The sequence below is a fragment of the Diprion similis genome, chromosome 12, assembly GCF_021155765.1.
Source record: "Diprion similis isolate iyDipSimi1 chromosome 12, iyDipSimi1.1, whole genome shotgun sequence".
Lineage (NCBI taxonomy): Eukaryota > Metazoa > Arthropoda > Insecta > Hymenoptera > Diprionidae > Diprion > Diprion similis.
In genome coordinates this window covers 17,192,682-17,217,664 of record NC_060116.1, presented here as the reverse complement: position 1 = coordinate 17,217,664, position 24,983 = coordinate 17,192,682, and the positions used below count along the sequence as shown (strand labels likewise).

General features: G+C 41.7%; 2 protein-coding genes across 4 annotated transcripts; both read right to left on the bottom strand.

Annotated features, from left to right (window-relative positions):
- Positions 1 to 1,813: 1,813 nt before the first annotated feature.
- On the bottom strand, positions 1,814 to 6,489 carry LOC124413517. Of its 2 annotated transcripts, none has more exons than XM_046894146.1 (6): positions 6,345 to 6,489; positions 5,173 to 5,344; positions 3,873 to 4,078; positions 3,612 to 3,686; positions 3,208 to 3,493; positions 1,814 to 2,598 (listed from the first exon to the last, which is right to left on the bottom strand). In XM_046894146.1, exons 2-6 carry the CDS (start codon positions 5,336 to 5,338, stop codon positions 2,483 to 2,485), a joined length of 849 nt encoding a protein of 282 aa, XP_046750102.1. In that variant the 5' UTR covers positions 5,339 to 5,344; positions 6,345 to 6,489; the 3' UTR covers positions 1,814 to 2,482. The 2 variants fall into 2 exon arrangements, with proteins under 2 accessions (XP_046750102.1, XP_046750104.1); XM_046894148.1 differs by having other exon boundaries at positions 5,173 to 5,365; positions 6,345 to 6,450.
- A 5,636-nt stretch (positions 6,490 to 12,125) lies between these two features.
- Positions 12,126 to 22,054, bottom strand: LOC124413513 (PWWP domain-containing protein 2A-like). Of its 2 annotated transcripts, none has more exons than XM_046894141.1 (5): positions 21,772 to 22,054; positions 13,916 to 15,244; positions 12,816 to 13,356; positions 12,582 to 12,716; positions 12,126 to 12,383 (listed from the first exon to the last, which is right to left on the bottom strand). In XM_046894141.1, the coding sequence occupies exons 1-5, from the start codon at positions 21,921 to 21,923 to the stop codon at positions 12,237 to 12,239; spliced, it is 2,304 nt and encodes a 767-aa protein (XP_046750097.1). In that variant the 5' UTR covers positions 21,924 to 22,054; the 3' UTR covers positions 12,126 to 12,236. The 2 variants fall into 2 exon arrangements, with proteins under 2 accessions (XP_046750097.1, XP_046750098.1); XM_046894142.1 differs by having other exon boundaries at positions 13,916 to 15,208; positions 21,772 to 22,051.
- Positions 22,055 to 24,983: the final 2,929 nt, after the last annotated feature.

Here is a 24,983-nt window from a genome sequence, read left to right as displayed (position 1 = left end):
CTTTTGATTTCGTTCGTCGAATTTCTTCCAATCAGGCACCGCGTGTGCTCACAGTATGTTCTATAACGCAATACAAATCCGTTGTACGAAGTGATTAGAAAGAATAAGAATTACTCGGCACGCTAGACGGAAACGGTTTTCAAAATTCACAAATAAACGCTTACTTATAAATTTTCGATAAACTTCTTCTCCTTCTAATTATAAATTCATTTCTAATATATCTATTTATAATTAATCTCAATTCTCATTGGCCAATATTTAACTTGGTCGCTAATTTATAACTGTAGATATCATTTGTCTACATATATATATATATATATATGTATAATTTGCTCAAGGGGTGAATTGCACTTTCGTAAAAACTGGTCACACAGATTAGTACAACCAGTCGAGTATGTAATGAAGATTAAAAAAATTTGCTTAAATTTCACCCAAGGATTTAGTGAAAATACCACGAAATCCGGCGAAAGGCCGTTCATCAAGAAACAACTAACCCCTCGAGCTGACCATGCATAATTTTTCTCCAAAAACCCTCACACGCAATGTAGATATATTATTATAATATATTTCCTATTCTGCAATACTCGCGAGCTGGCGTTTTACAAATAATGAAACACTGACCAGCAGTTGTAGAATGCAAATTCTGCGACAGCAACGCGAGAGTTTGCAGCTGGAATATAGTTTAATTCATTTAATTTATGGATCAATCGATACAGGTATTGACTAAGGGTGAAATTCGCCGCATTCGAAATGCAATTATTATGCGAACGAGCGAATATACACGCGTATATATATTCGGTAAAGGTCGAAGTGAATTATATCGAGTGAATCGTTGAATGAAACACAAACTCCAGTTGCCCGATAGCTTGCGAAACGCGTGCTAATTTTCAAATAAGTATCACAACAATTAGTCATATCCCATATTCAGCGTTATAGTAAATAACTGTGTATATAATTGTGTTCTGTGTATATTGGTATGATACTGATAGCGATTCGAGAATCGAAAGTAATATTTTGATCATCGAGTAAAGAACTTATCATACATAACTATAATAACAGTTTCATACGTCGGAATGTTTAGGGTCAATGAGTATACATTTTATATGGATAGATTGAATATTTATATCCTGATTAAATTTTTGACAGGATAACTGTGCGTAGGTTGGCGAGAAATCTTTCTTTACAACACGCGTCAAGAACGCCGAAACGTAATTTTGTCAAGTTCTCAAACTCGATTTAGAACATGTCTATAGATACTCCATTAAAAAAATCTATCTAGAAATTAAGATGCATTATAGATGTAATATTTCTTCTCGTTGCACCTACTCACATATACCGTACAAGCTCTGATAGAAATTGTTGGACAGAATCACTTCATTGCTTTCACGCTATATTTTTCAGTTATTCTAAACTTCTTTGAACCAAACTTTGATCTACAATTTTCATCTTTTCCAAAATTTTGTACTCAGTGTTGAAATATGGGAATTTACTTAGACACTCAATAAATGCACGCGGACGATGAGTGTAAAAACGTTTATCCCAAATCGCGTTGACGGTTGGATAAAAGAGACTTTAAGGACGATTTATGCTATGTCTGTTAACAACGATATTCATTACTTATGTTAAACGGCGGTAAGTCGGCGATTAATTAGCAGGAAACTGGTGAATCAGGCCTATCATTCGCAAAAAGATGCTAAAAATTTCTAAAAACTTACTCTAATATCCTATATACGTAACACGTTATACATCAAAGCGAAAAGGCAACCCACGCTTAATTTATTTTTGCGTACTATAACGTACATTCCCGGACACGTTATTTTAATACGCATCGAAAATTCCGTGTATCTATGGAAATGGATTGAGTACCCGAACTACATGATCAACATAAAGAAACTGATAGAAACTTAAAATATAAAGAAATGTAAAAATTGATGAAAATTACATGAGAATAAATTTCTCATTTCATATACATATATAAATTCAATTCGTTATATACTCATATTTCCACTGCCAGCAGTTTTCACTTGTCTACAATTCGGTCTTGATTAGCGCGATTATCATACGTAATTAAAAGTGATGAAACGTCGAGTAAAATTTTAACGATCATAATAATCATAGTCATCGTCATCACCGTCATCAGGCAGCGATGTTAAACAAGTAAATTGCAGCGAAACTCCCGCGTCGTTGCGTGATCACGACTTAGATACGATTTTTTACCAGTTGAGATACTTGGATCGGTTATAATACTATAGTCACCGCTCGAATACAGTAGCACGCAAAAAATATCCGTAAAATATAATCCAAGGCTCAAATGTAATGTTTGGCTAGATTATCCGCGGTTGCAGAGAAGCGGCGTCGGCATTATCTTATCTTCTTTCGGTAGATAAAACGCCGCCCTCTGTGCAGTTCAAAGCCAGGTCCAAACGAGTTGAATAGAAAGGGTTCCTCGGTCCGCGTCCTCGCGGATCGTCCGAATCCTCGTCTACTCCGAGGACATCAGCTGGACGTTGTCGTCCGCTGATCTGTGCAGGCGTCTCACCTCCGACAGAGATCGGATCGGCGTTGGATTCAGCAAGGAAAACGGGTGCGAGTGACGATCTTTAACAGAAACATGATTCTTAAATTATAACTTCAGAAAGTTTCCTCAGCAGTGGTTGAGTGAAGAAGAGACAAAATTCTTTGTTGCGTTAGAGTCGAATGAATTTGAAACTTAGTAAAGGATAGAATTGTAGTTGTAACAATATACAAATTCAACTCGCTGAAAGCCAGAATATTTTTGTCAAGCTTGTCCGTCCGTTGTAAATCCCTAATCTGATGTAATTAACATTTGCTTCGTTAACTCGCATGCAACATAAAATGAAATCTACAGTATTCCGATGGTCAGATGTTGGTTTTAATTTGTAGGTGCGTTGAATCTGAGAGATGTAGGATCACACAGGTACAAATTCAAATTAATTCGAAGATACGAGTAAATAATAAGCACGAAATGGACTATACCTATATAGGTCTTATAGGTATACATTCCAGTTACTGCATCGAAGCAAAAATGTGATTTGAGATTAGCGGACATCAGCGTAATATTTCCTAAATTACAGAAATTTTATCAGCCTAAGGTGAGCCGTAAAACACGCCTACACCCGACTTCCGATCGAAAAAATAAAAAAATAAACTTAAAGGCCCTGTACGGTTGGAAGAGCAAAAGTTTACCTCTCGTATCCGTGGAAGGTTCGCTCCTGGAGAGTTCGAGAACACTGTCGGTGCCTCGGAAACTAGGACTCTTGGGTTGTCCCTTGCCGATGAGGAAGTGCCGCGTCCGGTTGTGATCCTGAGGCTGATCGTTCTGCAGTCTGACCTGACTGCCGTGATCGGTGATCTGGTTGTTGTGGTGAGGGAAATGGAATATTGGATTGTGTGGCCATGTCGCCGGCGGTGGACTTCGCACCAGGTGTTCGTGGACTTGGGCGAGGGTCAGTGGATCCGCGTCGCCGAGTTCCTGTACGACAAAAAAATGTTCAACACCTCCGTACGACGTATCATTATTCCCCACGTCCACTAGCTATCTACCTTTATCGTAATGCGCAATATGCTACAAATGTCTTTATCGATTTTACCTGAGACATCAAGATCGCGTCGTCAGATTCTGACTCCTCGATCGACTCCACAAGGCTTTCCCGACTCGCCAGGACCTGATGGAAAATAAGTAAAATCTGAGCTCAAAGATACTTGGGCGTAAATTCACACTTCGAACTCATGGATGATGCTGAGATACCCGTAAGAAAAAAATTTGAGGAAGCTAATTTGCACCCATTTTAAGGTGTTTTTTTCTTCCACGAATATGATAATTTGTGTCGGACTTCGTCCCGCAGCCTCACCTGCAAAAATGGATTATCCTGTCGGCTGAGCCGAAGCGCCTCCATGTCTTGGTCAATGTTTCTGGTCCTTCCCGGAGTCAAGGTCAGTGTAGAGTGCGACGGTGACGGGTGGGGTTGGCAGGCTACAACTACGTCAGCGGCAGCGACGCTCAGCGTCGACGGGATACGTGCGACGTTGTTGTCGTTTTGATAAGCGGTAGAAATCACTGTTGTAATATCGAATCAGGATTATTTATAGGCATTTATTTATATACACTCGCCAGATTACCGTTACCGTATAATAATGATGATAACAATAACGATAATGATGATAATAATAATAAACAAGGATTATTTATAGGCATTACACGTATATAGATCTCATTATCGCCATCATTTATCTCAATTAAAGTCACTGCAGCAACGAAAGGATTTGATTACCGGAAAATTAAAATCCTGCCAGGCACATACAAGATACATGATATCATGTACACTGCATCGTCGCCCAGTCCTTGCAATGCTAGACTTCGCTACGAGCAAGATCGATATAATAAAATTTGACAGTGATTTTGATGGATATATCCGGTAGGAGACGCTTCCATGACTATGTATAACGACGGCATAAGTACGGAGAAGGTGGGGACGCGCGGCTGTGCTAATGGTCGTTAAAAAAACGATTTATCTTTAACGTTTTTCTGCAATATCGACTATATACCTTCGTACTAACGCTATCGAAGCGAGTACCATTATTTTCCACGATTAACGTAAAAATATCGTCAAAACATTGAACCATTGAGTTCGCGAAAAGAACCTGCAGGATAGTATGTGACCAATATGACCGTGTAAGTCCGGCATGTTCATACAAATTATAGCTTACGATTAGACCAAAACGACAAACGATCGAGGCAGCTATATTCTTCTTCTCTTAAGTTCCCTATCGCGACAGATGAAACTGCGACCTTAGATCGTGTGATCAGTTATTATAGAATTGAAATTTCTCTAATTCATACTGTATCGATAACGGCAGATTGGATTTTTTCAAGACTATCGAAGCATGTGACAAGAACCCACCTACCTACAGACAATATCAAAAGCGCACTTGACTGCATCGCATATCGGTGCAGAGAAGAGTCATATCGTATACTTATGTATCCCTTATCTTTATAACCCGCGTCAAGTGGTTAAGGAACAAAGCATCGCAGCCCTTACTAGGGTGAAGTGGGATTACGGGGGGGGTGGGATAAGGAGGATGCAGTCACGATAAGAACTGAGCTTGGGAAGAGAAGAGAAGAGAAGAGAAGAGCGTTACGTAGGAACTCACCGGCTTGCGTCTCGATCCGCGGAGCTCGCTCCATTTCTTCGTCCTCGATTCGCATTCCTGATGAAGCGAACTTTTTCGTCCTAAATAAACTCGACAGAAAGGCTACGCTCTTGCGTTTTATGTGGGCGTATTTTTGGACATCCTCTGGCGGCATAATACGGAGCATAATCGTCTGGAATTTGATCCGAAAAGCCTCAGTGTTAGGTGAATTTGCGGTCTAAGTTTGTTGAGAATTCGTCACGCGGGCGGTTTAGAATTGACTTTTGACTTTGAGTAACAGGACAACGCGCAGTGCTTGCAAATCTGAAATCTGGTTGTACGGATCGAGATTAAAATGAACAAAAAAAGGCGGGAAATGGAGTGACCGACTGTATTTTGCGGTTATGGATTACAATTTCTCGCGTTTCACACGGGCGGGTAAATTACGAATTATATGTAGATCTAAACGCGATTATAGATAGATATAAAGGTGAAATTTTGGCATCGCGTGTCGGGTATACTAGGCCTGATATAGGCAGATATACCGCATAGACAGCGGCATGTCGAAACGACCTTAACCCAGCGGTCGCTCTGCGACGAATTGATAAGAACTTTCCACGGCCATTCAGCTTTTCTGTAAACGAAGGGGTTTGGCCATCCAGCTACTAGCTTGAGTGCTTCTCGACCGATCTATAATCTGGATACCGTATACATAACGGATACGCGAGCACGTGCTGGCAAAGAAATAAACGCACGCGCAAAATTCCGGGGCGATAATTGGCGAATGAAAAATTTGCTAGGGACAATTGACGATAGATAGCTGATCTCGGCGGCAAAACAACAATTCCTCGTGTTAAAATCTTCTAATCTTCGCGAAACGGGTATATTATACCTAAAGTGAATGGGACTTTTATACTCGTTTTATACTTCGACACCTTATATATCCGGCAAAGATAATGCTGGCTGTGACCTACATACCGTCTCGACGAGGGGGATCCGTGCTCTCGGAAGCTCGATTGAAATAAAAGGCGAGAAAACAGCAACTAGCATTGATCGGTCGGTGAGAGTGCAGGGCAGGTATAAGGTACAAGGTGTAAGATATAAGGTACAAGGTACTCGTTACGCGCAATCAACGAGACATTCGGAAAGACAATGACAGAGAAGGATGATCGAGATTCAACTCTGAGACTTACGCTAACGTCCACGTGCCTGCGTCATCTCGACTTCCATTTCTGTCGTCTCGAGCCGATGCACCGGGGCTCTTGGCTACTCTCAGAGGGTGAAACGCGACGGCTCGAGACTCTGATCCTGACGTCTCGTTGGACGTGGGGGATGGTGGAGAGTCTCGCGAAGAGTCCGGGGTTCGACGGAGGCGTCGTTAGGTTGCTGCCCGAGGACGAGGACGAGGACGAGGACGATGGAGTCGAAGACGATTGCGAGAGTCCCTGCGTTCGACGGACACCCGCGACGCTGCTGGTTTCTGGTACCAATCGCAGGGTCGTTCAGTTTTCCACCCGCGCCGGGCGTCGGTCGCTCGCGCATCTTTCCAACCCCTGTGGACGTGGGAAGGAAGGAACGACGTCGCCCGAACTCTCCCGAACCCCGCTGATCCACACCCTCCGCCCTCGGCGCAACCGGGGTGGCTTTTGATGAAATTGCGAAAGAGTGCGTGGCCCCCACCCCCACCCCCACCCCCACCCCCACCCCCACCCCCTACCCTGCACATTGCCGAATATTGGCACCAAACGTAAGAATGAATGCAGGGTAAACAGGAACGAATAACAGGTGCTCTCGAAAGCCGGGAAGTCAACTCACCGCTATATATATATATATATATATATATATATATATATATATATATATGTGAATATATTTGCGATTCTACCTAGTGCAAATATTTGCCGATTTTAATGACATTTTCACGCCGCGATCAGCGAAATCAGCGCAAATAACCAGACGGACAGATTGGTTCTCAACGAATGCACTACGTGTCAAGTAGATGTGAGTATAACAGAAGCTCACCAAAGTGCTAATATCGCAAAAACGATTCCGCGTATAACGCTTATATATATGTACACGTATACACCGCAACGCACACAATAAATACCATTAGGTATCACTAATATCATTTTAGGTGATGTTTAGAAATGAGAGTATAAAAAATTAAATCAGTAGACCCGAATATCGCGTTTATTGTAATGAGTTAGGAAGAAAAGTATATTCAGCAATAATATGCATACGTATACAACGGTGTGTATTTATATAAAAGAGCAAGCCTCACTTTGAATCGGTCACTATACAATAAATTATATAGAACACACTATTACATCTATATGTATATATATATTTGTCCTTATAGACAATATATATAGTATGATCATTAAACCATCACTTTGTATACACGATACATATTCAATTGTGCGACGACATTTCTTGAGTTTTTTCCGCCGTTTCTTTCTCCTTTTTTGTATCGAAGAAATAGCGAATTTCTAGTCTCATTGTCGGAGAAATATTCCAAACTTCCTGTCTTGTATAAGAAAATATGATGCACTCGTCACAAATTTCCTACTAAATCATCTAACTATAGTAGGATAACGTACGTGGCATAAATAATAACGAATGGAAGACAGATAACATTTTTAGTAGTTATATTCTGCATATGCTTGTGAAGCGTAAATTTGTCGACAGGGCGTACCTACTCACATCAGCTTAATCATCTCTTATTGAATTACTGACAAATGTTTGCATACGTCCATTCGTATCTGTATATGTCTGTATCAACCGGACTTTTCGTTGTAACGCGATCGATTTTTAATGCCGTGGGACAAGTTGTGTTATATCGTTGACGATTATACGCCACTGAAAATAGAAAAGCAGTATTCAAAAGGGTAATATTATGAGAAAATTGATCTGTATAAGTCTCGTTTTTGCAAGATTTAATTAGGCTGATTGTAACGAATGAAGATATAAAAATAAGAATGATTAATTTGAGAGGCGAATTTTTTAAAAGCACAATTATGAAACGGGAGTTCGGACTTTTGTACAAATGTTAGCAATTTGCCAGTGGATTGTTTCTACACGCGCGTAAATGAATTAGATACATGCCTATTTATACATGAGTATTTAATTAATTAAGAAGAGTGGCCCGCGACGACTACGACGTAATTCTACAAATTTATAAGATCGCGCATATCAGGAAAGATGATTATCTGAGCGCTGCACGTAACATATAAATGCGCAATAATACACGCAGGTAAAACCGTAGTTTGAGGAAAATTCAGACACGCAAGATCGACATGAACTCTCCGCGTGAGGTGCGCGACACGTGCGTGTCTGCCTAAACACACAATAAATACGTGATACGCATACATAAACATTCATGACATTTTTTAAATCCTCGCGGAACTTCCGTAATAAAAAAAATCACGATCATGGATAAAATTGATGGGAAGATTTTCTACTTAATGTAAACAGCCGGATACACCCGTACTTATGTATAAACGAATAACGATGCTGTTGGAACCTTAACGAAACATCGCGTCCATCCTGCGGTTAGTAATTTCTTCGAATAGACGTTATTATAATTTTTATACATGGTACATGGTGTTCGAAAAAAACGCCGAGATTATCCGCATTCCAGAAACTTATAGGAGGGCATTAATCATAGTACATGCACACAATCTGAAGCTAATAATAAGTACCTATGAGATTTAAAAAAAATATCTATTATCCAATAGTAGGCTATTGGAACAGACAAACTTTACGCAGATTTTTATACGCACAAAACTTCTCAAAAATACCGTTTCATATGTATGAAAAAAAAAAAAAAAACTAGCCATCTACAATAGTATTATTTCAACAATCTGGAATTTTCACTTTGAAGTATATAACTTTTATACACAGATTTAGTGAAGTTGAAATAAGTTGTTTGATTTTTCATATCGATTGAAATTTGTTTGTGTTAAATTGATTTATTTATTGATTTACTTATGTATATAAAATATTGGAAAAAATCACAGTTACTTAAAAACATCCTTTCATACGTCGACCGCTGCAGTAGTGCACACATCGCAACACCACTACAAGTTTGAAGAATAATGGTTATAAAAATTATGATAATAATAATAGTAATAATAATATAATAATAGTAACAACCATATTATCGATAATCATACAAAAGATGCTAACCACATTCTTTCCATACGTCTAGAAAGCTGCATATCTTGCGGGTTGTTACATAACGTGTATGTATAAATAAAAGTATATCATCGCACATTATGCATTCTATGTGCGCGTGCGCGAGAATCCGTGCTTGTATTTTCAACTTGTAAACCAAAATCGATTCAAGATGTCATGTATACATATAATTTTATCGCAAAACGAATCGGTTTGTGACATTTATGAATATGTTTGTATTTCTTTTTTTTTCTTTTTTTTTATTTAATATCTCGAGTCGGTAGGTATTGGTCTAATAATATATGTCGACGGTATATTATCAAACACTTTTTGAAGCACGTCATAATTTTAACAGAATCGTTTGAATAATTTCCAGAATAGTATATATCAATTAAGCACATTTGTTAGTTACGATAGCGAGGTACATAATAAATTGCTAACGAAAGAGTAATACAATTTCGCTTTTCAATATTTCTTCGTTTTCTATCTTTTGATATACCTAAATTATTTTTATAACAGCAATTTCACGCATGTACGATTGAGCATATTATTATAGGTTTAAACGACTCGATGTGCCGAAAAAATTAAATCTCAAATGTTAACATTTCGACATACGTATAGCATATGCTGACAATGAGAATCGATGAATATTGCGCGATGACAGTAACATAATTAACCAATGTATAATAATTACAATTATAATTGCGATAAAAATATTGCTGCAACAATAACAATAATTAGACGAGATTCGAAAGAAGCGAACATTGCGCAAGATTAACTTCCATCACTTGTCTCGTATGTCCAAAATAGAAAAAAATTGGGATGATTGAAGACATGCGAACGTGAGAAAAATTTTCGGTTAAATTAGGTATTCCCGGTTATTTGTTAGGCTGATTTACTATTTACGTTTCCGGACACCCAGTATCGGTTCGATTTTATGAGTGTTCTTATCAACGGTGGATTGAATAAATTACTATCTTTTCGGGTAAGCCTTTCAGGAGTAAAAACTAATGAGAAAAGATATGTGGCTATTGCAGAAGTAGAAAAGAAATAAATAAGCTGTGGGTGTCGGAATTTACCTGGGAGACGAAATAAAACTGCAAAATCCCTCAGGCACGCAGTCATTGTCCCACTAAAATGAACGAAGCATATAATTTATACTGTTAAGTATCAATCTTGTATTTCGAACCGGCAGTAGACACAGTAGCGATACTTTTCAACATTATTTTTTCAAACTCGACGAGGTGGATAAGAGAAAGTAAAGAATCCCGCAACGCGACCTGAACGGATCCGACAGTCCGGGAATACCGATAGTCGCACTGAATACTGCGGTGAACCGAGATACGGCACTGATTTCTTATCCGCTTATCCGAGGCGATTAGATGCGCCGCAGCCATCTGCAGCCTCATCTTTCTCGTTGCTCAAAACGTGTGAACGAAAATTATAAAATCGTACCTAACATAGCCGATGAGAGATGTTTAGTTAATTAAACAGAGCTTACATCCTTGAAAAATTACACGTAAAAGATCGTGGCGAAAATTCGTTTTGTACCGTCCGACTCGACTTGGCAGTCTCTTGGATGCGATTAGCATCTTACGAAGAGCCAACCAACACCGACAGTGAAACTTTAACCGATTATCAACTTGTTTTAAGTACGGAAGCTCGCAACTCGCGATTGCGGTAGCAGCGGGAGGACTTTGAATTTATATTCTGATGAGAATTCGCACTATTTATTCGTTAAATAAAAATATACGTACGTGTATAAAGTTATTTTTATATTTATATAATAGTTTGTGAGGAACAACAGCCAGTGGTAATTGTGTGAACACTAAGATAGTTTGTTTGCCTTTTGGTTCGTTTTAGTTGCTGATTACACGAGGTCTGGACGAGCGATCTTTGTAAGATCATTTTATCTCCTTCTTCTTCTTACAGGTAATCCGCTACATGCGACACGCTTGTCGACTCGAGGAAATCTGAAAGACGATCGCGGGCCCTTTCGTCTCAACCCGGCCTGCATCCTCTTTGATTGTTCACCGGATGAAAGAAACAAAGGAAAATATAGTAACGTGTGTATGATTGAAGTATTCCAAGTATAACAGAAAAAGTTTGTGAAAATTGATCAAATACAATACTGTGATCGAGAAGGAAAAAAACGGATGGATTGCAATAATTGATCGCAGTTATTTGGATAAAATCCAGTTTTCCATTTCTCAAACCAAGAAAAATATTTAATAGAAGATTTGAAAAAAAAAATAAAACCAAAACAATAATGATAACGAAAGAATACAAATTTTATACAAAACGAAATATTTCCTTTTCTCCTTTATCAAATAACTTTGCTGTTAAAGCTACACGTTTCTGAGCCATAAATATTTCCAAGACAAAGCTTGAAAAACTGAAAGTACATCGCGTTTTGTTCGCGAAAGTAGAATTTTGAAATCGAGGAACGTTGGCAATCGGATGAGACGATCTATAAAACGGTCCCGACAACCCTCCCAGTCTTGAAGAAAAATTATCTTTACAATTTCGTCGACGGAGTGTGTGAAAAAATTCATGGCAATTAGGGAACACCGTCGACGTAAAATATGTACAGATGCATAGTCTGTTTATACGACTACAATTATATAGATACGAACCCATATAAGTATACCTACACGTTTAAGACCGACAGTTATCGCGAGAACACAACAATGCTGATCGTTGCATCAAAATACGTGTAACATCAACCAATAATAAAAAATAATAATAATAACCGCTAGTATTATATAGGTGTATACTTAATAATATGTACAATTTTCTTCATCTTTTGTTACTCTATTTTACAACAAGACAACGATAATTCTGTGCGTGCGTATAGCGTTTGCGTTGCTGCTTCGCAGAATCGTTGCCGACAATCGGCTTGCAGACTTTCACGAGAGGACGTTAACTTCGCGGGGAGATCCGCAGACCTTCAATACGCTATCGGCTTCATCCGGCGTAGCCTGACTCCTGGCTTCAGTCTGTGCCTGCCTAATGGCTTCCTTATAAGGTCCGCGTTTCTTCTTGTTGAACCGCGTCTGTGGATGACAAAACGGATATTCGTTATCAAGCCTTACGGAACAGAAATTTATAGTAAACAATTCAAGTTGGCGAATTTGGGATCCAATGTGAATTGGCAAATACGGCAATCTCAATCTATTCGCAGCTTGTTAATCAGACGTAACGTGTTTCCTCTCTAAAATCTGTTACACCACGTTCCGAATAACAAAACGAACCTTGAAAGTTTCGAGGAACGGACTCAGCTGATCGCAGGACATGAGAGAGCTCGTCGACGATCCGTACCAGGCGACATGAGCCTGGGGCCCGGACGAGGTGCCGTCTTCCTTGCAGGACACGGTGATGCTCAGCACCTTAAACGTATATAAGGTAATCGTTCATTTGCCACAGCCACGTACATAAATGGTTCGAAGCATATCAGTGATCGAGGAAGACAAGAGTATAATCATCACCTTTCCAGGCCACCACGGAAACCCGTGAATCTTTCCCCAGACGACGTCGCCGACATCCATCCGCCTCCCGGTGGCCGTCAGGCAGTGGGCTACGGGGGTGGCGGCGAGTCGCATCACGAGCGGATGCGCCGGGGGTGGAAAGTCCGGAGCCGTTTCGCCAGCGTCAACTTCCGGCTCCTGTTCGCTGAGCTCGTCGCTACTGGCGCCCGGACTCTTGCACCCTGACGAGGCGTTGCTCACCGGGTAATCGCACCTCGCGTACGCGTTCGTGTTCAGCCTCTTCAGCGATATCGATAACTTCTGTTTCAGACACTGCTCCTTTATGGCCGTGTAAGAATCCCCCGGAAGTACGTTCCACTTGTGCTGCTGATCCCCGACCGCCCCTCCAACCACGTCCTCCTCCTGCTGCTGTTGCTGCTGGACTACCGTGCCGTTCTGACCCTGACCCCCCTTGTGCTTTCGTTCCTCCTTATGCTTCTTCTTGTGCTTTACCTTGTGCCTCCGACGGTGGTAGGAAAGCGCGTCCGAGGTCGGGTTGTACCTGACAATCAACCGGATAGATATTTATGCATTAATAATCTATTCTGCAGGTTTCGCTGAGGATATGAAAATGCACAAGGATTTGGAATGAGGTCGATTTGGATACTCATATTTTTCCGATATTTATCGACTAATATAATATGTGGATATTAACGTATTAATAAAACGCGACAACATAAGCTTTTTACAGACCGTATGCTTACACAACTGCAGCGACACGAGTATAAGTATACGTTACATTTAAACATTCAAGACAAAAACGATTCCGCAGTTTAATCGGAGACAAGCTCGCCTAATGAGAAGACACCTGTTCGTCATTTACGGTCAATACCGCTGTTGCCGAGGTGGAAAGCTGCAGTTATCATAGACATGTCGTACGTAGTAGGACGCCACGGCGTTATGCGTTACAGATGATTGTGTGTAAAATAGACACAATCGGGACCCGGAACCGTGGAAGGTAAAAGAAGGTAAAAGAAGGTAAAAGAATGGAAGATTCCTCGTTCTCGCGACGACGTGCTTCTAGAAATATAAATCGTCAATCAGCATGGCAAGTACCTCACCTTGGCGATCCGTTGCAGGGTGACCTGGCCGGAGAAACACCACCGAGCATCTTTCTCCTGGCCTCTTTCTTCGCCTTCTTGAGCGCCCGCTTGGCCGCCTTTGCACTGGCGTCCTTTCCCCCTCCGATGCCGAGCTGCTGCTGAAGTTGAGCCTCGTGTCGCAGCTCCTCCTCGTTCTCGTCGAGCTGCGTCAAGTCGACGATCGGAGCCTGCTCGAGTAGTTCGAGAGGGTCGCGCTCCTGCAACTCAACGCCGGCGTCCTGGGTGTCCTCGGTATCGGTTTCGCCGTCCCTGTCGAATGGGCTGCACTGTATCTTCGCGGGTATCTTCATCACAGTCCCCTCACCCTGCGTGCCGAATGATATCTTGATAACCGGAGTCGTCCTCGCCGTCCTGCTGGGGTCCTCGAAGACCGACTCGTCCCACAAATCCTCCATCGAACCGACGGACCTCTTCTTCCTCGACACCCGGCCACCGCTGGTTCTTACCCTCATCGTCGAGTCGGCGGCTGCCAGGGTCTTCTTGTCCTCCTCGTCAGGGACCTTCGCGCTCTCAACCGAGGAGCTGCTGAGGCGCCTTGGCCGGGCTGAATACGCGGTCGATGGATTCCCGACGAATTCGGACGACCGATTCCGTTTCCCAGCCTCGTCCCTACCGTCCTCCGGTTTTCCGGGCGAGTCCTCTTCGTCCTTGGACCAGTACGAGGATGAGGAGGAGGAGCCCGAGCCACCGGAAATCTGTGGCTGCTGTTTTCCCTTGTCGCCGCAGCCGGCCTGAGTGGCCTCGTTTATCTCGTTAGGACGGAGCCTCGAGAGCTTCGGTATCAGGGAGGGATTCATTTTGCTGGAATCACTGCCGCACTGGAGCCCGGGTGCCTTTGGAAGCTGGGTAGCCGACGGTCCGGTGTTTTCCGTCTGGTTTTCGGCGAACAGATTCCGCTGACCCTTCGCCGTCGTCGGTTGACACCGACTCCTGTCGCTCCGTCTCGTCGGCGTGGTTTCCTCCGCGAGCTTCCGCTTCCTGCTAACGTCAACGTTTTCGCTGTTCTCGTTACAGATCGACCTGCACTTGCTGCAGAGAACCTGACGCGGCCTGAGACGTACCGTCGGCCGGGCATTTTTGTAACGCGCCGGTGGATTTATGTTCCTACGAAGGTCGATCTTCGCCGGCGTGTTAACCTGCAACGCGGCGCGTTTCTCTTGGAAGTAACTGAACCTTGCTCCGATCGATGCGAACTTGTCTCCATCTCCGCCGGGGACTGCTTCCGGAAGTTGAACGCCGCAGGGCAATCCTCTGCAACAACATCCCCGGATATTGTGTGTAATTCGTCTTTGAAATTGGAATTTTGGAATTATTAATGAAAATTTTTCATTCCTTTCTTTCTACTACAGATTTCAGGTGATCTTTTTGCTATTCTCCTTTCGCGAGTATACCTGTGACTGAAATATTTATTTTATAAAGTCTGCGCGAACACCTAGTTATAAATCGATCAAACTTCGATCAATATCATCAGTTTCTCTTCGGTCTCGAGGAATAGTCAAAAAACTAAAAATATGTGACGATACAGTAGAATGGCCAAACGACGGACTCGATAAGCAAAAATTTCTTGGCTCAAATATAGAACCAAGTAGCACGTAGGTAGATCGCACGAGGTGTTCACCGTTTTCACTTAATGGATGTATCGATTCAAGGGACAAGCGTTCCGACTCTCAACAAAAGTAGACCATGTCAACTTAGTTGGCACACAGGTCCTGATATTTGCCGACTACTGCCGACTGGGATCTGGATCATTCTCCGAGATGATCCTACAAATCGACGTTCATAGGATCAGGATGAGGATCAGAGTCAGGACAAAGCATCGATGCTAGGCAGCATCAGCATCAGCAGCACTGTCTAGTGCAGCGGATTGACATATCTGGTTTCGGTGCATCGGAACGGAACGAACGGCTGGGTAAACACGAGACGTGTATACGGAGATAAAAGAGTATAGAGGAAGGCGCTGGGACGACGTGAAGGCACGCAGGTCCGACGATGTTGGGTGACGATCGCTGGACGAGCCGACGCTACGGACGGACGGCAGGTGAGCCACAGCCTGCATGCGTATAGAGTCCGAAGGGAGGAGAGGAAGGAATTGGGCTATCGTAAGGAACAAAGAGCCACTCAACGATTATCGGTAATGAGTGTGTAACGACCCGACGACCGACGATCAATAAACGAAAATATCTGAACAAGCCCGTGAGTTGTGTAAATGGTAGATTAGTACATATATGAAGTATAGCGTATAGCGAACCGGGGGAAAATGGACAAATAATTCCAACTCGATAGAGCAATGGCCATTGCCTGATGCCAGACACGGCATATTGATGTGTGCGCACGCGCGTTATACGTGTATGGGTGTAAGGTAGATATAGATAGCTGTTACGACGAAGACAGGAGAGAGACGGGTGTTAATTTGCATGTGTGCATTGTACCTGACTATGTGCACCAATGCGTGTATGTAGATACGTACGTCGTTGAAGCGGTGGCAGGATAGATCAATATGAATTGATGACGAATGCAACGGTTTTGTTTGGCAGTGTAGGTTACCTGTTATGTGGATGGTTCATCGATGAAAGGCTTTGATAAAGAAAGAAATTAAGTGGATAAGACCAAAGCGTAGTTAACGGCGGCGATCTTACAAACTGCTTTCGTTCGGCATCGTCACACTAAACGCGGAATCGGAAAGTCGGAGCGCCTTTATTATATCGTTACTTGACAAAAAAAAAAAATTTAGAAGGTTCACTGATTAAGTAGGTATACCGGATTTTTAAATAAAAAGAGGAAATCTCCAATATCTCTTTTATACCTAGATATCTAGAAATGAAAAGAGAATGATTGTTTGAAACTTGAAATTGCTTTCTCTGGAAGAGTACAAAACCCTATACGAGCCATGTGTACATAAATACGCTTTATCATAGCACAAAAATGTGTACAATAAGCAACATTTGTAATTTCAGATTTCAGTATTTTGTATGTACCTAATTCGTGAACAGTGAATTATTCGTTATTTTTACAGTAGATACGAAATGAATAATAATGATCTCCGCGTTAGTTCTCGAATTGAATTTACACATTTCTGTAGTATCGTCGACGAGTCATCGAGGAGCAATCATCCATTCAACCAAACTGAATAGATCTGGAACACACGGATCAAGAAAGAATTAAATGAGCTTATTGAAAAGCATACAGTGGCATACTTTATTAAAAAATTCGAGTGCCCCGGAGGTATATATATATATATTATATATATATCAGGAAACTTGACCAACTTTTGTATGAATGGTCTAGCGGAGCGCTGCCGGTTGGCTTGTTATCGCGGTAGGAAAAAAAATAACAGTAATAATAATAACTCAAACTTGGAGCACGCGTCATTTTCACGCTCTTTCTCCATGCCAGAAACATATACGTACATACATACATACATGTATATATATATATATATATATATATATATATATATATATATAAAACCTATATGACTACACATACGACTACAATTTTCGACTCTGTGTTCATGTTGCGTGTGAAGAACAACCGTCTACCTATACAGGCACGCCCATCATATGATGTGTGGCGCCGAGGGTTTATCTCAGACCGATGTATATATATATATATATATGTATCAGCTGCACTATTTCATAACTAAAGACGCTTGGAAGAAAAAGAAATCATATTATTTCACACTGTTACTATACGTTATTTCGTATAATCTAATGAAGAGGAAAGAAATAATTCCAGAAACAGGTGATCATGAATTTTGATACGGCTAAAATTTGCGTAAAAATTTTCGGCTCGAGGATCAAGGTTGTTTCTATTTCTCTAACACACGGCATTATCCGATTCGTATCCAGATAGTTGTATCCAAATTTGCAATTCTGCGTGATAATATGTGTATGTAACCCACGTATATAATCGTGAATCGGTATACGAAAATAATAATATCCGCGATAATTATCCCAGAACGAGTTTTGGAGGATCGTAAAAAATAACATGAATAGCTACAAGGCTACTTTGCAGGATAAGTCAGTTGGCGAATAATTCCGGATGCAAAAGCAAACGAGTCGAGTGAGTCATCCGACTCAAGAAAAGACCGGATGAAAAAAGGTTAGGGTTAGGCGTCTTTGACCATATTTGGGGTGACTCTACGCGATGGCATTCAGAGCCCTACCTGGCAATCAACTAAAGTAGGCAGAAACAGACGGATGAGCAGAGGGAGGCGGCAAAACGGCGGCGGGACGAAGCGAGCCAGGCGACCCCCGTTTATTTCCTAACCATTTCGGTCGGCCATCTTGCTGCGTCTCAACCGCGGGGGCAGGTCGTTAATTGAACGAATTTAGTTTGCAAATGAATTCGCCGATCAAATGTCCCCCCCCCCCTTCGCCCCCGCGCAGTCTACACGAGGCGTACGATGTATGCCTCAGAGATTGGGAAAAATGTTGCAATGACGAGACAAAAACGGGGCGGAAACACCGGATCTGGAGTGAAGATAGTTTCGCGGCTGTACTTTAAATTCCTTCGATCTTTGACATTTCCATGATAAACATATAATACCTGGTGCGAAAAATAAAGAAGCTGCGAATAGAATATTCACAAGGAAGGGCGAAGATGAGATCAACTCTCGAAGGTATCCTTAGCTCGGATGCGGTTCCAATGAGCCGTGATACATCTGCGCGGCCATTAATCACGCCCCAGAACCGAGTTCTGCTGGTGGTGCTGCCTGCCTGCTTGTCTGCCTGCCTGCCTGCACGTTGCATCGCAGGCACAAGGCCTGCACCCGCATCCTGCTGTACATCATCACCATTCACGCGGTCCTGGTCCGTAGAAAGAAGGAAGAGGAACAACGAGGAGAATGAACACAGAATTGATGCGAATGGGCTGCTTTATTGAAATCACCATTTTTTTTCTGCAAATACTATTCCAGAGAACGATTCGTTTGAATGTTATTTGAAATTACAAGCCACGTTACGTAGACGTATTATAGACATATTTTAGTTATCCTTGAGGTGTCGGAATTCGTCGTTTTGAATTCAGGTAAAGAATATAATACTGTAACGAGTAGATTAGGGTTTCATTTTGAAGTTCCCCCGTTATTGAGGAACGATGACTTTCGGTTCTATTAGGCTTCCACGAATTACTCGACTACCTGAAGTGTGGGCATATAATTATCCGCGGTGCAAATGAGACATAGAGTTTCTAGAGTATAAATATTATATTTTTATGGCGCATGGAATCTAACCGACATAACAGGTCTGTTCTATCCAATTTACCGCGGCACGTTTTCGCACAAATACATGGACTCTGGTCGGTACTGTGCTGATAATTAATTTATTTCAACTATATTGATTTCATTCAGGAATAGAAAGAAGCCCGCTTTCCTTCTGAGCGTCACGTATCAGTCGTGTAAGAATTATGCATAATATCCATGGCATTGCATTGTAATGTAAGATATGCTTTTGAGTAGTAAAAAATATTTTCCCATTTTGGCTTTCAAGAAGCATGTGTGTGATTTATATAATCATACCAACAGCGATTAAATGCAGTTCAGTTTCATCCTCACAATTCTATTAAAAGTATCGGGGGTTCCAGGTATTTCACAAGATTTTGAGTTTCGGACTTCACTTATACCTCACTCGAACGAACATTAGAACATTTGGCTGCGCATTCTGGATGCTAGCTTCTTCTTTAGCGAAAGGAACGTAACGAGGCCTGCAGGGTGCAAAGGTAGAATAAGTTTCGGGCGACCGATGACCCGTCGTCACTTGTTGTGGCTACGTGTGCATATCGGAAGCAATCCGTCGCTGCGACGAGGCGGCGGCACATTACAGCGCTGCTCGTTCGTCACGCTCAACTTCTCAACATTTTTTTCAACTAGGTACACTGGATTCCACCAAGTACGTGTGTTAGCTACATGTCATTCGAATCTCCCTTGTTTGTTTCCGAGGCAAATTGGACAAAGAAAACTCTAATTTTACGACGCAATATGATCATCCCGACGGCTTCTAGCAGTCTAAATGACGTATTTTTTACTCGCAGCTGCCTGATGAAGGAAATGAATTCTTTGTATACCTACTGCACCTTGATAATTATGATACATGAACGTAATCGCGTTCTCGATTTGCGTCAGTAATATGAAAAACATTCGAATCTTGCGAGTCCCGAAGTGTATAATAATACATCGGGTATAATGAACCAGCAGTGTCGAATTAATTAGCATTTTTTGGTGTATATAGTAGCGATCTATACACGAAATGTTCACGAATATGCATAGTTAATCGTGAGTGTGTGTGTACACGTGTATACTGCGAATCGTTCGCTTTCCGCTTCGCGATAGGTGCGTTTAGCAAGAGATAAAAGAAAAAAAGTGTATATATATAAAATACAAAAATATATTACACGCCATTCGCGAGGCGGCATGGCTGAGGACAAAAATTACTAAATGTAGAAATGACCAAGAGAACCAACCGCGAGAAAAAGGAACAAAGAGCGACTTATGCTGACCGCGTAGTGCGATGAGTATTGAATTATTACGAACAACGACGACGACTGGGCGAGAAGAAGAGGACAACGTAGCGTGCCGTCGCTTCGCGGAGCATAATTCGGACGAAGGAAATATTTAGCGTGACGAGTTGAAGAAATTGACCGTCGCCGTTGTAAATGTCTACGATCCAAGAAGTTGTATCTCGTCATTGCAGGTACTTGCCAAGTACACAGCTTATCAGAGTTTGAACTTGTAATCTCGGGATAATAATCGGCAATGCAGCATTAACATAGTTGAATCTTTTTAAACTCTGCGCGCATGCCATGCTGCCCATGCTGTGTATATGGATACACGACAGAACTATCGGTTTCGCAATGCGGATATCAGAATGCTATCGGGGTAAATATGGAAAGAGGGGAAAAGTGAGGCCTCGAACGACCCAAGAAGAAACTTTGTGTGCAGAATAGGCAGGTACAGAGACACAGAATGTGTGCGAGAATTTAACGGCACTCTCGGGGGGGTTGAAGGGAATCGGTCGGTCACACAGTCGAAGGCTTTCAGCCTGTTTCCAGTCCACGACTCCTGGCCGATCGAAAACGGGGTTACGAAACAATGAAGATGCTTTTTTTTACGTTGCACAGGTTACATACGCGTCCGGCAGGAAGAACCCCGTTCGGTGGAGGATTCAGGACAAGGATCAGGAAAGGCTGCGACGAAACGACGGCTCTTTCTTTCTTTCTTTCTCTCTCTCTTTCCTTATCGCCTACCTAAGGAAAGTGACTATTTGAGAATTTGAACAGCCGAACATGAACCGGACGCAATCCGTCCAACGAAGAAGTTACGAGTATAAATTTCCGAAACCGAAACCTTGAGTCGAGTCGCATGAGAAAAAAGTGTTGCGAAATTCGAAGGAGTACAGAGTCTAGCCGCTGTTGGTTTATACATTTTCCGTCCAAGACAGGGACGTAGAATTATGCGAGTAAAGAGAGGGACGTGAGCGAAGAATATTTGGGAAAAATTTCACCCCAATAAGAAAGCCGGTAGACTAGAAAGAATCGAGGGATTTTCGTAAGGAGCGAAAAACGTGACGAGGCAAAGTGTTGGAACGGTCGACGGAAGGACGAGGCGACGTTCGGTTTCCACATCGTAAAATAACGTAGTTTCAAACGAGGCTATATCACCGTCTTGGTGGGTGAAATAGAGGACGAAAATATCGGCGACGACAGATCGTCGTTTCGTCTGATCTATGAAAGCCAACGAGCGAGTTTAAAGGGGCGTGCGATTGATATACGTACATATAGGAAAGGTGTGTATAAGTAAATGCGGGGTGCCTTCTTACCTTTTCGTAGCGTCGAGCAGCGCCCCTTGAAACAATTTAGTCCCGTGTTCAAACGACACGACCACGATGTCTGGCAGCATTGATTCCACGCTCACGAGGATTTTTTCACCTTTAACGAGACCCAGCTCGGTCGGGGCTCCCGAGTCCGCCATATTGGTTCGTGAGAATTATTACTCGGGTCTGTCGGACTGACGTGCGAGCTGCCCGCCGCGGGGCGAGGGGAAGCCGCCATTGCTCAACGCACAGCTGGATCGCTGCTCTCTCAGGCGCATGCGCGAGACGTCGCGACGGCTCAGGGCCGGCGGAACGGGGGCCTCGAGGGTTCCGCGATTTTTCCCGCTACGAGACGCTTCCGGTCTCTTCGTTTTATTCCACGCCAGCTGTTTTCGTCCTTTGACATTAACGATTCTATGAATCGTGCGAAAGGATTTCTGCAGCAAAAAAGTGGAAAATGGTTGAGTCTGAGAAACGAAAGTACACCGGCTTAGGTTATATGTATGGTTCGTGTGACTTTTCGACATTTGATTATTTTATTCGGAAATATTTTCACCTCTCGCAACGGTGGAAAAAAACTTGAACTTCGATCAAGCTGTTGAATTTTTTTACTTTCAACACAGTGCAGCGTCTTTTCATGAAGAAGTATAAATTCGTCGTCGACTACATACATCTCACATTTCGTCGATGTTATTTGGTTGAATATTAGACCCTAAAATTTTTACTGGGAAAACAATAAGAGGTAATTTGGCAGATTCTCCAGGCTCATGCCCGAAACAGCGTGATCCGGTATTGACTTTGTACAAGTCCATAAACGACTCCGCCCATGTGTTTAAAATGACTTTACTCTACTGAAAATTATTCTATGGTAAATCACATAACGTTATGACCGATATCCCTATGCATTTTACCATTTAATTTAACACGTGAATACGTCTCAAAACATAACAAGCCACATAATAAATTATGAAGTATAGATTATATAATAAAATACATAACAAATCATATGACGAATCATAGGTTTCGTGATACTTTGTTATTTATTACGTATTGAATCGTATTCACATGTTAAATTACATAATAAAATACATCGGGATATCGGTCATAACGTCATGTGATTTATTATAGAACAATTTTCAGTAGAGTACACTTATAAAAGATCCGCGTGACCTAGAATGACTGAAAGATGATTCTACGAATGCTGGCCTTATGACACAGATCGGCCCGCATGATGACGAATTCGTACGACTCACGTAAATAGTAACGGTTCTAATTACACTGGCACGGTACAAAAAACCGTCAATGTAAGAATATTTCGCATTTATATCGATCATTACAATACATTGAAATTTTTTCCAAAATTATTGTCAGTCGGCCACATTTTCCAGGCAAAATAGTTTTCCAAGTTTTCAGAGTCAGTCGCTCAACTCGTCGAAGTGGGAAAGCTCACCGCTCGTTGAATTCTGAATCTATTGATCCCTTGACTTCGTACAAATTCTGTGTCAATTACACCCGGCAATACATACATATACGTATAAAATATAATAGGCATCTGTAATGTATCTGTATCTAATTCTCTGGTACCGGAAAAGTATAAATTTAAATAACTCGTTGGATCGTCGTCTGCAGTACTGTTTCCAGAGGCAACCTCACGCGACCGTGAATTATTCGAAAGGGAATTCTACTGGTTTTGACGTCACATGAGGAACAGATATACAGATCATTTCGGTGAAATTCCTATTCTTCCTGTTATGTTCACTGCAACCCCCCCCCCCCCCCCCCCCCCCCAATCCACCGACAAGGCGTTGGATTGTATCACAGACTTTTATGTACATATTAGTGTATGGAACATCGATCCAGGGTTTCAAACAGTTAAAAGCAATTCCCTGTAATCGTTTTAAAGTATCTGTCAATAGCCTGTGGTACACAGAATAATCCTGAGCAATCAGTGCATTCGATAACGCAAGAGCCTGGAAGAAATATCGACTTCGTACCGCCACAATTTCAAGTTTATGAATAAACTATCGATAAAATGTTCGTACACATAGAGGCGAAAATTTTCCGAGCTAAATTCAGAGTCTCGAAGGTTTCATCGAAGACGGAATCGTGACTAAACTATTCTTGCCATCGCACAGTTTTGTCGTAGATACTACTCGATAAATGACGAACGTCGAAAATAATCGTACAACCGAAATGAAACGGCAAGTGTGCCACCGATGGCAGCCATGTTGACTTTATAGTCTCAGCATTTCAATATCTCGGAAAAATGTTATTAAATAACGTTTTTCTCTTCTTCGTAAATTCGACCGCGTCTCGTACGTGCAGCTTAGAAAATCATTACGATATAGATGTTATCCCTGTACGGATGAAACACAATTTTACTATACAAATATACCGATGACGCTGCATGGAGACATTTACTATGAGTCACACAAAATTTGTTTTTGGACATACAATTTTCCACCATTTTAGAAAATAGAAGTAAAACAATAAAGTAAAATAAATATTGTTCGACTCTGCTGTCTCCGCGCGTGAATGAATTCACACGTGAGTGAATAAATTCTTACAACGTGACGTGAACAGAACTCATTGTTCGCTGCACGACGAGTGCCAGTCCGTGACTATCCTCGTCACGGCCCTGAGTTTATATGACTTTAAAGTCGAACGTTAGCTTTACACTCAACCGCCTGTTGGATGGCAACACACCTATTCCCATACCCTCTGATAGCGTAAGATACTGATAAACTAATATTGAATTAATATGAAGAAAAATGTAAGAAGTATGTTTCGGAATTTTAGTACCACAGTCAATATTGCGAAACTTTATTGTGAGCCGTTGTTCTTTTAATAGTCAGTCTTGCGTGGGACAAGTAATTCCTCTAGATTGTAGTTTTTTACCATGTCAGAAATGATAAGGATTCGCTAATAATACTTAATGCGTGTTTATCCTTGATCTATTAGAGAAATAAAATTTCTTATGAGTAAACTGCTCTCAATACCCGTTACAGGATTCTTCTTTATTTCGCCTTTTCTCATAATACCTATAATTATAAAATCAAGTGAAATGTGAAGCTATACCAGTAGAATTAAATCATCGGTACAGAAAAAAAAACATGAGTGAAAAAATGAAAATTTTTAAATCAAAACGAATTTGACGATCATGAGCGCGATAAAAATAAGGAAGAGGAAGACGTTGCCAACGGAGCCGCCAGCGGTGT

What these genes read in the sequence shown, in the direction of transcription:
- LOC124413517 (XM_046894146.1), bottom strand. Translation starts at nt 5,338, where the DNA reads ATGCTCCGTATTATGCCGCCAGAGGATGTCCAAAAATACGCCCACATA. An exon ending in GCGGATCGAGACGCAAGCCG is followed by an intron (nt 4,079 to 5,172) that starts GTGAGTTCCTAC and finishes ATATTACAACAG; the next exon opens with TGATTTCTACCGCTTATCAA. An exon ending in AGGATAATCCATTTTTGCAG is followed by an intron (nt 3,687 to 3,872) that starts GTGAGGCTGCGG and finishes ATTTTCCATCAG; the next exon opens with GTCCTGGCGAGTCGGGAAAG.
- LOC124413513 (XM_046894141.1), bottom strand. Translation starts at nt 21,923, where the DNA reads ATGGCGGACTCGGGAGCCCCGACCGAGCTGGGTCTCGTTAAAGGTGAA. An exon ending in TTCCGTGGTGGCCTGGAAAG is followed by an intron (nt 12,717 to 12,815) that starts GTGATGATTATA and finishes TATACGTTTAAG; the next exon opens with GTGCTGAGCATCACCGTGTC. An exon ending in CGTTCCTCGAAACTTTCAAG is followed by an intron (nt 12,384 to 12,581) that starts GTTCGTTTTGTT and finishes TGTCATCCACAG; the next exon opens with ACGCGGTTCAACAAGAAGAA.